At 53.1% G+C, this 15,797-nt stretch overlaps 1 protein-coding gene across 1 annotated transcript in view; it reads left to right on the top strand.

The window, feature by feature from the left end:
- Positions 1–6,239, top strand: part of AJAP1 (adherens junctions associated protein 1) — a 32,110-nt gene extending 25,871 nt beyond the window's left edge. The window contains exons 4-6 of the mRNA XM_065737784.1: positions 640–882; positions 1,717–1,846; positions 5,505–6,239. Coding sequence (XP_065593856.1) covers positions 640–882; positions 1,717–1,789 — 316 coding nt within the window. The 3' untranslated portion in view covers positions 1,790–1,846; positions 5,505–6,239. The remainder of the gene's footprint in view (positions 1–639; positions 883–1,716; positions 1,847–5,504) is intronic.
- The last annotated feature ends 9,558 nt before the right edge of the window (positions 6,240–15,797 follow it).

The raw sequence follows: 15,797 nt of genomic DNA, 5'->3' as shown, positions 1-15,797 counted from the left end.
GCATTTGAAGACCCTGCAGTGCCATCATCTGATGGCATCACCCAGCAGGGCGCCTGCTTTCTGTGGCCCTGCAGGTTGCACTGCTGCTCTCCCACCTTCCTGTGGCTGTGGGGCTGAGCCTCTCTTCTGAGCCTCTTGGATACCACCAGTCCTAAGTGTGCCCCATCCCCTGGAGCGCTCCTGTGCTCCTCGAGCTTCATTTGCTCTCATTTATTCCCTTAACACAGGCTGTGTGCCTGGTAAAATAGGTTAGCTTCTTGCTTCAGGCACTCGTGACTTTACCTATTTTCCCAGAGAAACTGCCCTACTTTGAGGTCAGCGGTGCTGGCTGCCGTGATGCCGCTGTGCTCCGGGACTCAGAGGTCCCCAGCAGCAAAGCAGAGCCCTGGTGGCACTGCTGAGCTCCCACGTGTCCCAGAGCTGTGCTGCTGTGTGCAGGTCGGGCTTCCCCACGCAGGAGTCAGAGTTACAGCCCTGCTTAGCCCGATAACCAAAAAACCTCCCAGACAGAAAGCTTTTCAAACAAATAAATCAACGAGCAAACGAATCAGTTAATTAAAAACGAGCTCTTGGTTGGGGGCTGGTCTACCCGAAGGGTGATGGTGTGATGTCCCTGTGTGTGCTGCTCTCCCCACGCAGCTGCGCGCAGAGCGGGGCCGCGCGGCGCAACGGCCACCAACGCAAAATCACGCAGCAGGAGGAGAGCTGCCAGAACCTGACCGACTTCACCCCGGCCCGCGTGCCCAGCAGCCTGGACATCTTCACAGCCTACAACGAAACGCTGCAGTGCTCCCATGAGTGTGTCAGGACTCCGGTGCCCGTGTACACGGAGGAGGCATTGCACTCGCCTGGAGATTACAAAGCAACCTTCAATGGAAACAGGTGGGGCGATGCACGGCCGTGCTCCCATTGTGCACCCCTGGTTTGTCGTTTGCTTTGCCACACCGTGCCCTTGCAGCACCAGTGGCCCTTCCCTTGAGCATCTCTTGTGTGCCCTGGATGGGTTTGGCACCGCGTTTCTCGGTCCCACCCCCAGCCAGGAAATGTTTCTCAGATCCATTTTCCAGAATTTCTGCTGTCTCCTAAGTGCCATCTAAAGAGCTGCTCGCTTGTGAATGAGCGATGTGATTAATGAAGGAGCAGGCTGTGAGAACCAAATGAGCCATTTGTCTGGCACAAAATAATGGTGCGTTAACGAGGGGCATAATGGAGCTGACAGAGCGGTGTGAGCCCAACTCCAGGTGCCCCTCGCCCACACAGGGAGTGCAGGAGGACAGGGTGACCCTGTGACATTGCATTTTTTGGTGCTTGCTCCCATCTTGGAAGACAGAGAATTGGGATTGTCAGAGCATTTTGTCATGCGTGTCAGTGTGGTCATGAACCCCGGTGGGCTGATGTGGGGTGGGCAGGGGGAGCTGGCAGGGCTCGGTGCTCTCAGCTCTCTGGGCAGCCCCGTGTCCCACACACAGCACTGGTCCTGCGGGGAGGAGACACCAGGGACGTCCCCAGAGCGTTGCTGAGGGTTGGTGGCCTGTCCCATGCCAACCACCCAGCCACTCTCCATTCCCTGCTCTGCACCACCTTGCTTTCCCAGCCCAACGAGCCCACTGAAAGCATTGTTGCAGAGGGTTTGCTCTCCCTCTGAGGAAGCCCATGTGCTCAGCACGCTCGTGTTACACACCAGCACACTCAAGCCCATTTTTCTGCTCGCTGCAGACCCTCTTCTTCTGATCGGCATCTTATTCCCGTGGCCTTTGTGTCTGAGAAATGGTTTGAAATCTCCTGCTGACTGGCCGAAGCCTGTTTTACTTCCCGGGCAGGGCAGACGCCGTCTGGCTGTTTCCTGGTAGGTACAGCTTCCCATGTCCCGTCATGGCGGGGTCCCGGTGGGGCTGGGGTGGGCTCCAGCATCTTGCTGTCCTCCTGTTGTGTTATTTGGGGACTGTTTTGATTGTTTTTTTAGCTAGCTTGGCTTGTTTTCACCTACTTGTTCCCACGAAGGCGGCTAGAAAGCAGTTAGGTGTGCCGCTTTGCAGCGGGGCGGCCGTGCCAGCTCCAGCCCCATGCTCAGGTACATTAACCCATCGGTCCCAAGCCCCTGCTGCAATGAATCATACATTCAGTGTAAATGAAACTTCCAGCCTCCCCTGGCTGTGGCTTGCTCAGAACAGCCTGTTTAACATCACGCTCGGCAGCTGAACACAGGGACGTAACGAGATTAGAATGAAAAGGAATAAAAAGTTAATGGTCCCAGGCAGCACGTGGCGGGGGCAGGGCACGGGGCTGAGCCCAGCCCTCCTCGTGGGCCCCACACCAACACAGCCCGAGGAAGGGGCTCCAGGGAGCACCTTGAACTATTAGCATCCAGGCCAGTTTGTAATACAACGAGCATTTTTAGCTCCTCAGAGAGAGATCCTTCTTTGGTGAGGCCAGAGTGCTTTTCATCTTCAATGTAAAATCGCTCTTTTGTTCCCATCTGTTAACGTTCTCTCGTTGCTTGATTTGGCTGTTGTGGCCACTAAGGCAGAGCACGAAGGTGCCTGGCCAAAGAGCTCGTGCTGGCGGGCAGGGATCAGCTCAGGGCAGGTCTGAGAGAGGTTCAGCATTTTGATGCACACCACAGCCAGCAGCCATGGCATGCTGGCCCCTTCCCCACGAGCTTTGCAGGCTGTGAGAGCGGTCCCTCGGCTTAAAAGGATTTTAGAAAAAGCAAAGCACCAACCAAGCCATCCTGCCAAACAGCTCTGGTGCCTGGAGGAGAACGGCTGCTGCCCACTGCAGGAAACCCGTGCCATTCCCACCACTGCTCCTCTGCACAGTTCTGTGCCAGAGCTCATTTCCATGGATTCCTTTTAATAGTCCAAAGCCTCTCCATTACGCTTTGTTAAATCCTTGAAATTCTCATTGACCTGTTTTCCCAGAATCCATAAAATTCATATCAACGCGCTCCGGAAAAATCTATCCCAATTTTACCCAGAGCACAAACCCTGTGATAGCGTTTCAGATATTTATAAAGTTCTGTTTGGTTTCATTAATATTAACTCGGATTATTCCAAAACGCATTCCCTGCCCACAGCCGTGTGCCTGCACCGGGGCAGCTGTGTGCAGGTGTGTGTCTGTGGGCTGTCCCTGCTGTGCTTGCTGTCTGCTCACTGGGTTTTAGCCCCAGCAGCAGTGGAAGGATGCACTGCAGCTTTGGGGTTGGCTGCAGCTCTCCCTTCCAGCCCATTTCTTGCAGTGTGTGCACATTTCTTGCAGTGTGAGGGCCCATGAGCAGAGCACAGGGATTGGAAACTGCACCATCCTTGGCACGGGGAGCACCTTCCCTTGGAAAGGCTCAGAGTACTTTGCAAGTATTAATTGATGGCACTTCACAGCTCTTAGCTCTCTAATAAGCAAATGAGTGCTACCAAACGTGTACAGTCAGAGCTCGGGGCGTGAGACGTGATGTGACCAGGGATGAGGATGGCAGGAGCGGGGAGGGAAACGTTGTATAGATGAACACCAGGAGGTTGGCACGAGATTCAGGGGCGTCTGTTCAGGTCGTGCTGTGTGTATGAGAGCTGAGCATCGCTGCTGGGGTGGCAGTGCTGGGTGAGCTGGGCCATGTGGGTGGAAGGGGCAGCACAGGGTGGGTACAGGGGTTGGCACGGGGTAAGGGCAGCATGGCACAGCCAGCTGCAGGCAGCGCTGAGTTTCTGCAAGACGACCTGGTGGAACTCATCTGCTTACACGGCGAGCAGATGTTGAAGTGATTTCCTTAGATCAGCCACATCCCCTGCCAACGTGAGCTGTTCTGTGTGACACCGGAGCGGTCCCTGCCCCTCTGAAGAGCAGAGAGCTGTGCCCGTGGAGAACAGCTGCTGGAGTTTTCCAGCACATTTCACCCGCCTGCTGCCAAACCCCTCCGGAGCAGTGCTCGTAGACGAATGTCACACCTCTGCAACAGGCAGCACATCAGCTATTCCTGCACTTCAGTGGCCGGGAAGGGCTCTGGCAGGCCGGCACAGCTGCAGCAGCAATGTGGCCCTGGGGCTGATTTCTGTGCACAGAGAAGCGGTCAATTACAGCGTTGGCACCGGGAGCTGAGCGAGGAGTCCTGGAGGTGCATCTGTGGAGCCTCAGCCTGGAGGGTTGCTTCGTCGGCCTTCAAACAGGGCTCTGCGTTTCCGAAATCAGGTTCGGTCTCGTGCATGATTCTTGTCCTTAATCCCACTCTCTTCGACTGAAAAACCCCGTGGAATGAGATTATACAAAAATCTGTGAGGTTGATCAAGCACTGACCTACTTTGCACAGAGAGCCTATTTGGAATACAATACGAATGGTCCATCCTGCAACACGTGCATTAAGTGGAATTCACCCAGAGCTGCGTGCACCTCTGCAGCATCATCAGCGCTGGAGGAGCGGTCATTTCAGAGTTTGAAGTCTGACAGTGCTGGTCCGACCCCAGCTTTCTCCTCAGGGCAGTCCACATTGCTGGTGTTGCACGGTGATGCTGTGCTTTGTGTGTGCCATGCCCTCGTTCTGCCTGACAACAGCAATTGGTTTTTGTATTAACACGAACAGATAATGAGTCATTGTAAAGATCCGGGCTCGTCTTCTGAGGAATAACGAGCATTCCCAGCACAGCCCCAGAACAAGAGCTTAAGGACTTGCTAAAATCTGCCCGGCTAATTAGTTCCAACGGCAGCGTCCTTGTTGGAGATGGTATATGCCAGACATCTTGCTTCAGAGCTGCGTTTCAGAGCACAGATCAGCAGCCGGACTGAGGCTGCAGTGCACAGGGCAGCGGTTGTGCAGGCACGGGGCCATACGTGGAGCTCCCTACGTGCAGTGGTCGCAGGACATGCTCAGCTGCAGCACACGCTGACGTCCGTGCAATCCCACATGCATAAAGCAAGCAGCCTCTGACGGCGAGGAATTGTCTTCTCAGGGTTTAAGGATCACGTAGGGGAGCGATCTGTCAGAAGATGGCAAATAAATAGCTCGAGAAGAACTTCAATAGGATCTCTGGTTTTGATGCTTAACCAATTCTCTATTGATTTCTTTAGGGCATTTAACTTTAGAAAATCTTGTTAGTACTCATCATCGCCTTCTCATCTGCCAGAGCACTCGACGCTCTTATCCTAAGTATGAAAAGCTCCAGAATGATCAGAAATAAATTACACTTTGGAAAACAGACTGAGGAGTGTGCAGTAAGGCACACCTAAGCCTCTGACTCACTCCTGCTGCTCAACCCCAAGCATCCACTGCACCAACACATGTAGGACACTGCGTTGTGGTCTGCCCGGGTGGCAGGAATGGGGCTGGGGTCCAGGATGGAGCCAGGCAGGGCTGGGAGCTGCCCCACGTGTGCTTGGCAGGTGGAGGGTGGGGGGAGGACTGATCCTCACCACCGGCGGTGGGCGACAGAAGGTGTGGCTGCAGCTTGATGAGCTGATGCAAGTCTGGATGCGTTTCCCTGTCGTGACTTAATCTTTCATTTTCTTTTCGTTTCTCGCAGGATTCCATTGGTGAACCTGTACAAAAACTTAAAAAATAATGGGTTTCCCGTACCTACCATTTCTGTTTACCAGTAGGAGACTCAAAGAGCAGCGTTCTATGGGCCAAATATATTTTTGTAAGAATGAACACGCCTATAGGTAACTGCGTTTTCTCAAAGAGTGCATTTTTTGAGGGGGAGGAGGGGGGGAGAAGAGAAAAGCGTGTGAGCAAAGAATCCCACAAAGGAAGAGGAAACCGAGAAGAGCTGAAAGGAGCAGCACCAAGCAGCTGGAGCTTGGGATATGGACTACGATTCCGAACCTGTGCCAATAATACCATTATGTGCCATGTACTGATGCAAAAGACTTCACGAGAAGCAGGAGCTAAGTCAGATACACGCAGGAATGCTGCGGAGGACGGGGGGGGGGAGGGTGTCTCTTCCAATGGGGTCATTGATTCCGGTCTGCATACATACATACATACATATGATATATATATATATATACAGAGAAAATATATACACACACGAACCACCTTTTTTTGTACTGTAGCAATTTTTGAAGATCTTCAATACTCATTTTTAAAGAAAATGTCATGGGCTAAAAGTCTGATTTCTTTAACGTTGCATAATCCGACCCAGTTAAAAAGCGATGTTTTCTACTTGGGCAGCTTGCCTTTCAAACCTAGATGTGTATATATAGATAGACATATACATATATATATGTGTGTGTGTATGTATAAGCATATATATGTATGTATACATAGGTAGATAGTTCTATTTTTCATCCTGGAGATGCGTTTCCAGCAGTGGGTGTGTGACGGGGCTGCTCGCGCCGTGCAGCCCCGATGCTCTGGGTTTGGAGAGCTCTGAAGGTGGGTCTGGAGCAAGAGCGGAACAGCAAAGGGGTTTTCCATCTGCTTGCAGCCTGATCAGAGCGGGGATGGCACCCGCAGGGGGCAGAGTCAGGGTGCAGGGGGGTGTGCTGGCATCCTGTCCTGAGATGCTTTGTGCTGCGCTGCGTCAGAGCGCGAAGGGCGGCAGAGTTCAGACCAAAGTCCTCCGCTCCTTTTTGTATCCCACCCCCCTGAGTATGAACGGGTTTGGGTTTTTTTCCTTTTTAGAATTATCCAGATAACGTGTTCCTATCATCCACTGAATCCTCAGCTCCGTTCCTTTATTGTCAGTGTGTTGTTCAAAGAAAAGACAAGTGGGCCCTTCTGGCACTGCGCATCACCGCTTCGTTCCAGAGCATTCTCTGTCCTTTTCTGATGGGGTTCTGGAGCATTTTCCCCCACCTGATGGAAGCCACCCCGGGTAGAAGTCTTCCGTGCCAGAGGTGGATGTGAAATGAACATCTCTAGGGGCACAGGCAGTGTTCCCCATGGCTGTGGGGCGGCTGAGCAGCCTCTGGAGCTGGACGCGGGGTTACGTTGGGTCTGGAGGGTTTTCTTCCATGGCTGAGCAGGTTCCTTCTGCAGCACGGCCTCCGCAGGGCTCCCTGCCCCAGGCTTCGTGTGTTGCTGATGCGAGCGGTGCAGCTCGTGCCAGTGATCCTCACTATCACGTCGCTTTGGTTTTCCTTCTCCATCTCACTTCTCTGGCACCGACCCACTCCAGCTCTGCCACCGTGTTGTGCTTTACCCATTGATCTTTCTATTTATTTGTATCTACTGGCTGCACCGAGTCCTTCCCGTGGGTATTCAGTGTGATCTTGATAGCAGTTTGACACCGTGAAATATATCTGAGTCCCTCATTCCCGGCACTGGGAGCGTCGTGGTGCACTCCTTCCCTTAGGGATCAGCTGCTGGAGCTCTGTCCAGTGGAGCCACGGGGAAGGGGATGTGTCTGCGTGTCTGTATGTCAGGGAGCACAGTCAGACAGCTCCAAGCCCGGGCAGGGCTCCGTTGCCTTCCCCAGCCACCCCGAGGCTGCTCAGCACTGAGCCAGGAGACAAACGTAGATGCACAATCTTCCCTTATTTATAAGGACCAACAGCACTTGCACTTTATCAGAGAAATCCTCACATCCCTATGCATGCCAAGCACACCAAGAAAAGGAACAACTGCCAGTAGGAAGGAAAGGGAGGGAGGGAGGAGCAGAGCTGCGAACGTTGCGGTTCACCAGGCAGGATTCGGCATCCTGATGCTTTTATTTGTAGTAAATAGAAATGAAACCATGATTATTTCCTTCCCTGCTATTGATGAATACCCCCCTCAAAAAAAAACCACCAAAAACCCATGACATGAAAACGTGGAGCTGTATGTTCCCAGGGAGGTGGTGGAGTCTCCACCCCTGGAGATGTTCACGAAGCGCAGAGATGTGGCGCGTGGGGACATGGTTTAGTGGACGTGGTAGCGGTGGGTTGGGGTTGGACTTGGAGATCTTAGAGGTCTTTTCCAACCTGGATGATTCTCTCTTGGATTGTGTGAGTGGAATGGAGCCGTTGGGGTGACTTTTTGCACGGGGGAAGATCAAGAAGTGCAGTGTTTGCAGGTGCCTTCTGCTGAGCTGTGCCACGCCATGCCCGCCCCGTCCCACTGCTCTCTGTTGCAGCAACAGATGATGCTCTGCGTGGATGCCTTCAGCCCTTTGCAGGCAGCAGTTCCTCCCCGAGCTGGCGGTCACTGCTCCACGTTCTGCTGATGTGAGCCAGCACAAAGCTCGCTCATCAGTAAGGGGAGGCTCTGCAGATGCTGCCGCCGCCGGGTACTTGGGTGTGCTGGAACTGCTCATCCGAGCAGCAGGGCTGGCTGCTTTGCAAGGACACATTTGGAGAATTGGGGCCTTGAGAAAAAGGATTTTTCCTTTGTCATTCAGCAGCTGAGCCTGCTCTCCAGCCAAACAGCAGTGGGAAGCACTGTGCCTTTCCATGCCCGGCGGTCGGAGCACCAGGGCTGCACTGTGCTGCCGGGTCGTGCTCAGTGCTGGCAGCTCAGAGAAAGACTTGGGATGCTTGCTCTGCCATAAGCTTCCAGCCATCTTTTCAGTTCATTTTATGGGTTTCTTAGTCCCTCAGTGGTTCTCAAGAAATATATCCCAGCTGCCAGCTCCCCAGACTCGTAGCGGTGCATTTGTGTTTCCCCCATTGCAGGGGATGGGAACGAACCCCTTCCCCGCGCTCCCCATGGGGGGCTGAGGGGACAGGTCCCCAGGTGGCTGCCCGTATCTCAACACCCGATCGTTTACCTTCATTCTGTCTTCCCAGCCAGAGAGACGGGCATCCCACGTCGGGTTTCCTGGGAGCAGTGCTCGGGAGGAGCACTCCCGCGGTGTTCTCGTGACTCCAATTCATTTCCAGCGTGGGTAGAAATGAGGAGTAGTGACAGTGAAGCAGCGATGACAAGAGCATCGCAGAGATGGATTTTGGGTTACCTCTTCTCCGTTGGCAGCTTGTTACAAAGGAAGGTAATTCAGCTGAAATGGTAGTTAAATAGTAGATATTCTACACATATTATATATTTTGTAAAAAAAATAAAATAGAATAAAAATATATATCTATATATAACAACTCAGCCCACCCATCCCAGGATGACTGCGGTTGGAATTTTCATTCAACCAGCTATAAAATCTGTAAGTGATTTTCTCAAAACCAGCAAGAATTCCCTCTCCATCTCAGACGTCTGTGGGTCCGGTTCGGTCTCCAGGTCTCACCCAACGCTTGTCACACATTTTTAAGAGTTATCCTCAGCATTTGTAGGTACGTTTTTAAACAGCGTCATGAGCGGAGATATTTACTTCGAGACAAAAGTATACGTTGCACAAAAATGTACACTAAGGGCACAGATTTCTGACCCAGATTCTTCTATTTTAGGTTCCGAGGGGTTTATTTTTTTTTGGTTTGATAGGATATGTACAGTGAAGTTTACAGTTTATTTTTATTTTGCCAAAAAAACAAAACATTTTCTAACATGAGACAGCTTTTACGTTGTAACCGGTTTTACATCACTGAGTACTTCTTCATTTTTTTCTGGGAGAAGGGTGTAACACGTGGCCGTGGGGATACGGCCTGGGGCACACAGCCCAGCACTGCTTATGTACGTGGGCTGTGACTGATGGACAGACAGACAGACAGGTGGACAGACAGAGAGGCAAACAGATGGACTGGTAGACAGACAGGTAGGAAAACAGATGGGCACATATGCAGACAGGTGGACAGATGGACAGGCAGACAGATGGGTGGACAGGCCTACAGACAGCTGGGCACAGCAGTCCCGTGGTGCTGGGCAGCCCTGGCCCCACTCGTGTGCCCGTGTGCCTCCTCCAGCTGTGGTTCCACGCAGGTGAATATTCTATTCCAGAGTGGGGTTTCTTTTTTGGTTTGTTTTTTTTTTCTTTTTAATTCGTCTCTGTACTTCGAAGCTGTGTATTTGGAAGCACTGTAAATGCGACCCTATACCGATGTCCCTGTGTATATTTAGTACTCTGATGTTGCTATTAAAACTGATATGAGAACCGCGTGCGGGCTCGTGACTCGCTTCCTCCATGCTCCCACCACCTCCTGGGGTTGGGGGGGGACAGGGCAGGGGGCACCCGGAGCACCCCCAGCTGCACAGGCAGAACCCCACAGGGTCATTGGGTTCCATGGGGACACTCGGGCTGTCTCACCCCCACCAGGATTCTCCAGCACCATCTGTCCTGGCAAAGGGGAAGAGCCGCCTTTCAGTGCGGCTTTGGAGCAGGGATAGCTGCTGCTTTCTCCTCCTGGCAGCGGTGAACCCTTCCTGCAGCACTGCTCATCCCCAGCCCAGCCAAACCCTGCCCCAGCCCTCACTTGTGTGGGAAAATGCATAGGAAAAGAGGGAGGGACAAAGTGAGATGCTCTTCTTTTATAACAGAGCGCGAGTGGCCGCGGTGCTGCATAGCTCAGCGCAGAGCTCGGTCTGCTTCCAGGCACACGTGGGATTTCAGGGCATGAAATACGGCTCTGGGATCTCATTCCTATCCCTGCTATTCATCACAGCTGGAAAAGTACTCACCAGCCCGAACTGTCGCAAGTGTCACTGCTGTGGGAACAAAGAGAAATACTGTGCTGAGCTGTGCAGCTCGGAGCTGGGGCCACGGAGCAGCCCGGGAGCTGTGCAGGGAGTGCTGCTCCGGGGCTTCGTGCCCTGGATCACTGCCCACGAGGTGCAGGAGCAGTGAGCAGAGCTGACTCAGGCAGCAGCAGGGTGAGGCTGCAAAATGGGACGGGAAACAACACACAAGCACGCTGATGGTGCAGCGCACAGTTCTGTTAAAAAGCAGGACTAAGCGTTATCCAAGTTTAATTATTGTAATTATACCGGGGTGAAGTAATTGCTGGGGATATTTTAAGCATCAATCAACACGCTATTTTGAAGAACGGATCCCTGATTTATCCAGGGCTAGGTGGTAACCATCAGCTCGCAACAATGCTCCTCCGGAAAGAGGAGCCAACCAAGAAACACTTTCAAGATCTGGGCTGCAGTTTCTTAAGAGCAAATTCAATTTCTTGTTTTTGGTGCAGGGGCAGAGGGACCCCCTCCCACGGGGACCCAGAGGTGCCCTGATGGAGCCGGGCTGGGGCTGTAAGCATAGCATGGCTGTGGCAGCATCTATGTCCCCACCATGAGGCTCTGAGGTTGGTGGAGTTGGGGGATTTTGGTTGGGCCTGGGGGACTGAGAGGGGCTGAAATCCTTGCAGCTTGTCACTGAGGTTCCTGTGGCTCTCTGGCTGGATGTAACAGATCATCTGCATTCATTTTCCAGATGGATCGCTCTTGAATCATCCAGGACAGGCTTCAGAGCTCGGCACTGAAGCGACAGAAGGCGCTTTGGTTCAATAAATGATGGAGATGGGCTATATTGAGTGCTATTCCTTATTAAAAGCTTAGGCTTATCACGCAAGCTGACTGCTCTCCCAGCCAAGACCTCCACGTTTCACATCACTCTAAGGTGCCATGAGGTCCCCGTGGGCTCGGGGCACTGCAGCATCCCGTGGGTGGGTGGCTCTGAGCAGCCCCTGCTCCTGCATCGTGGCCTGGAGCTGTGGTTTTGGCATTCGGAAACATCCAGGTACGCCCAATAAATAACGAGAGTGGAGAGATTGGTTTATTACTGCAAGGCAATCTGTGGTAATAAGAGGTTTGGAACAGCAAAGCCTCTCAGCGGAGAGCTGAATTATGGCAGAAATGCATTGGGAAGGAAGAGCCCGTGGTGTGGAGGAGGACACGGGACGTGCTGGTGGCAGTGAGCTTCAGCTTGGGAGGGGAGGAAGGCTCCCTCCAAAACCCCATTGCTCCCCAGGGACAGACAGGGAGAGGCTCTTTGCTGAGGGGCTGAGAAATGGGACGTGGGGAGCAGGAGCAGAGCGGGATTGCTGCCGTGCCGAGGTTAGATCTTGTCTTGGTTTTATTGGCACTGCCACGATCTGATCCCTGGGGCTCTGGGACCTGCTCGCTGCTGCCAGGACTGACAAGTCAATATATTTTTAATAAACTTCCCCGATTGAAATCCTCGCCGTTCCTGTAGCTTCTCTTCATACTCCAAGCATGATATTAACTGAGAACTCACATTTATCTTGGTTCCTTGTCAGACCCAAACACTGCTGGAGTTCCTTTGGGGTTATTATTACCCTTCTTGTACTGATACTGAAGATGGCAGGGCGTGGGCCGACACTTGCTCTGCAAGGAGCACCATGGGATGTTGGCAGTGGGAAACTCTACAGGGTGTGGGCCACTTACGGCCTCAGGCTTTAGTTTCCTGTAAAAAGCAATCGTTAAGCAATGTTCATCCAGCCCCTGGGTGACACATGATGGAAACTGGAGAGCACTCATCCTGTCTTCACCTTCAAAGTGAGAGGCAGCTGTGATGTCCCCTTGCTTCCCTTGGAGCCTCCTCTCACATCCTGCTGCAGCTCAGGGCCTTGGGTAGATCCAACCTGGCACTGCCTTCCCCTGCTGCTCAGAGCTTGTAAGGCTGCCAGCATTCTGCCCTCAGCCCGCAAAAGCACAGCTTGACATTTATTTTTTCTTCTCTCTTTCTCGTTCATGTTTTCCTTCCTCCTGCTTCAGACTCTGTGCTGACACCCAGACCAACAGCTACAAACACAGCAGCGGATCGCAGCCAACTCCATTTGTAAAATGGTTTTGTGAAGCCATGAGAAAAGCAATATTCGTGTAACAGCCCATCAACCTGGACATCGAAGCAATTAGCCACGACCATGGTCCCTGATAAAGAAAAGCCCCACGTTGGCCAATTTGCTTTCAATCAGCCCAGAGAGGTGCTCAGGGAGCAGCCTGCAGCATGCAGCCTCGTGGGGTTTTTGCACTGTTGCTCTCCCAGAGCTTTTTGGGAGGGTGTCAGCAGCGTGGCCCCATTGCTCAGTGTTGGTGGGAGCGTGTGTTCAGCAGTGCTGCTGTATCCCACCAACCTTGTGCACTGCACAAAAGCAAGAGCCAGAGATAAACGTTTAGAATGGAAATACAACCGTTCCCCTTGGGGCGGGCAGGTTCTCACGCTGTCTGTTGTCATGTAATTCATTCCCCAACCTCCTCTCCTCCGTCAGAGGGCAGCGACCTGGTGAGGGACCCAACACCTCCGCCGAGGTGTGAAGCAGCAGGGGATGGAGCAGCAGAGAGGTACAGAAAATCATCCGCTGAGCCTTCTGCTGAGCAATTCTCCCCCTTTGAGCCAGGTGAAAAAAAGCTGTTTGTGTCCATTGTGCCTAAGAAAATTGGCACGTGATGCAAGCCCTACAGCACGAGCCAGGTCCCAGCACAACACCACGCTGAGATCCTATGCCATAGGGAATCAAGAGTCCAGTGGCAGCCCAAGCACGCAGCACCAGGGCTTGGGAACATCCTTTCTTTGGGGTCCTGGGAAGCCAGCAGGCAGCAGTGACTCGTGGGTGGCAGCGAACCAAAAGGCTTCAGAGCATCTCACGGGTCACAAAGAGGAAGGACAAAAGGCCACAAAGATGTGCTGCTTGCTGGAGACCATCCGATCGTATTTGTAACCCTCTGAATTGACTTGGAACAGCTCTCTGTCCAAGTTGTGTTGGGGATAGAAAAGCACATTGTCAGCTCGGGCTGGGTTTCAGGACTAGAGAATGGAGAGGAGAAAAGAGGTTCACCAGATCCATGGCTTTCAATCCCAGGAAGCAAAGTGGGGCTGACTGCAAGTGGGGACATTCCCAAGGATGTGGGGATGGGAGAACTGTGCCCCCGAGCAGAGAAATGTGGGTGAGGGGAACGAGGTGGGGAAGGAAAGGAGAGGCAGCAGAAACAGAACCAAACGGGCACTTCTCAACTTAAACAAAGTTTGGAAGAGCTATTAAAGAAGGAGATCAGTGAAGGGGGAAATTGAAACGTTAGGGGATGGAACGGAAAATTAGGCAGAGATAATGGCGTAATAGCACCAGAGTTTAAAGTACCCTCAGATAATTTGTTGTGAAGAGCTGTAAAACACTCCTGTGTGAGATTGTGGCTGAGTTGGGCATCCCAGAAGCAGAGTGCACGGGGCAGTGGTGTGACGGGCACGGTGTCCTGGGGCCGTGGGTACTGTCATTGCTCCCAAGTGTCACCCATCGGTGTGACGGTCCCACGGTGCCCCTCTCAGCTGTGCCAGGCAGCGCAGGCTCCAAGCACAGATGATCCTGGCAATGGGGACTGGGATGTGCCAGGCTGTTCTCAGCATCGCCTGGCAGCAGCAGGGATTAGAGCTCAGCTGAGAGATTGTGCTGGGGACGTGAGAAGGTGCTTGGAAATTAGTCCGAGTCCAATGCCTTTTGATCTAAATAGGATTTCAAGTGGAGAAGGAGCACCCGGCCCTCCTCATGCAGGAGCAGCTGCCAGGCAGCTGCCTCCCTCCAGCTCCATCCTGGGGGTGCAGCACCCCGGGGTGGGGGCCTCCAGCTCCAGCAGTCACAGCATCCACACAAACACACTGCTTCAGGGCACGGCCGGGTCTTTAAAGGTCATTGCTGCCAGGCTGGGGGCATTACACTCAGGGTACCCCACATGGTGCGCTCTGCATGGCTGAAAAGGGAGCGTGGAGTGAATCCCTCCTGCACCCCGGGGAGCTGCAGCTCACTGATGCACTCGTATAACTTGCAAGTCCACAACAGAGCGTGGTTGTTAGCACAGGACTCCTGCGGAGCCTTTACCTGGGCCCGCAGGAAGCAAAGCAAAAGCATGAATGTAATGCAGCGCAGGCTGAGCAGAGTGCATGTGAGAAATGGAAGGAGCAGCCGTGCGTGGTGGCGTGGAAAGAGCGGTGGGGATGGACAGAGAGCCTATCAGTCACACTTGCTAGCAAGAAGGGCTTTTCCACAGCTAGAAGGACTTGAAGCACCATTTGGTCTATGAGGCAAGAAAATCCCTGCATAGCAAACCGTGCCGCTTTAGCAGCCAAACACAATGACAGCTTCAGTCGGGGCTGAAGCTCTAATTCCAACGCAGGGGCTCTGCACCAGCAGCACTTGGGCTAACGAGGCTCTCAGCTGCCCACCCCTCCTCGTGCTTCCCTCCAGGGTGGGCTCAGTTTGGCACTGATGGTTCAGACCCCACAGCATCCAATCTGCTGGGCAGGAGCTGCAGCTTGCTTGGGTTGGGGGTGATTTAAGGGCAGGGAAAGAGGCAGGGCTGTTTGGGTCCCTCTGAGCCTCCTGGAGTTGCTTGTCCTCTGCAAGCACTGGTGGGTGCTGGCACACTGGGTTTTGCGTGGGCTTCAGGACCTGTGGGTGATGCACCCCGTGTGCTCTGCACAGCTCGGGGGCAGGCTGGTCACTAGGACATGAGTGTGCTGGCGTGTTGGCTGTCCCCATCGCAGGCTCGGTGCTCTTTGTAGCTCTCCAGCAGCTGTTAGCTCCTTGCAGAATATTTTCCAGGGCTAACGCTGAGGAGGAGAGAGCCCAGTGTGTGCTGTGCTCTAATTGCAGCTCTGTCTGCCAGCAGAGCCTGTGCTGCTGGGCTGCAGCCTGCTGCCTCCCACCACTCATAGCTGCTCCCAGCACCAACCCTGCACGGCTCTGCCCAAAGCAAGCGCAGGTGGAGAGCTGCTGGGGAGGGCTGGGTGGGGGCAAGGGCTGGGGGTGCTTCCTCGTGGCTGAAACAGGACAGAAATAATCCCAATTGGGTTTCTGGCTGTGGCATTTGCACTGCGTGCAGTAACTTATGTAACTGGCGGAAGGAACCAACGCAGCAGAAATTTTTAATTATGTGTTTGACTGTAATATTCTCAGTCTGAGTTCATGCAACGCTGGTTAGTTACTTCAGTTAATTAGAAATTTTACAGATGGATAAAAAGATTAAAAGCCACCGAAAAGAGCAGGACATTGGAGATGACAACATC

Source organism: Cyrtonyx montezumae, unplaced genomic scaffold (genome assembly GCF_038088225.1).
Source record: "Cyrtonyx montezumae isolate F1298 unplaced genomic scaffold, pur_monq_1.0 scaffold_21, whole genome shotgun sequence".
Taxonomy (NCBI): Eukaryota; Metazoa; Chordata; class Aves; order Galliformes; family Odontophoridae; genus Cyrtonyx; species Cyrtonyx montezumae.
Note: the sequence above shows the minus strand (reverse complement) of the source record. Positions and strands in the feature narration are given on the sequence as shown.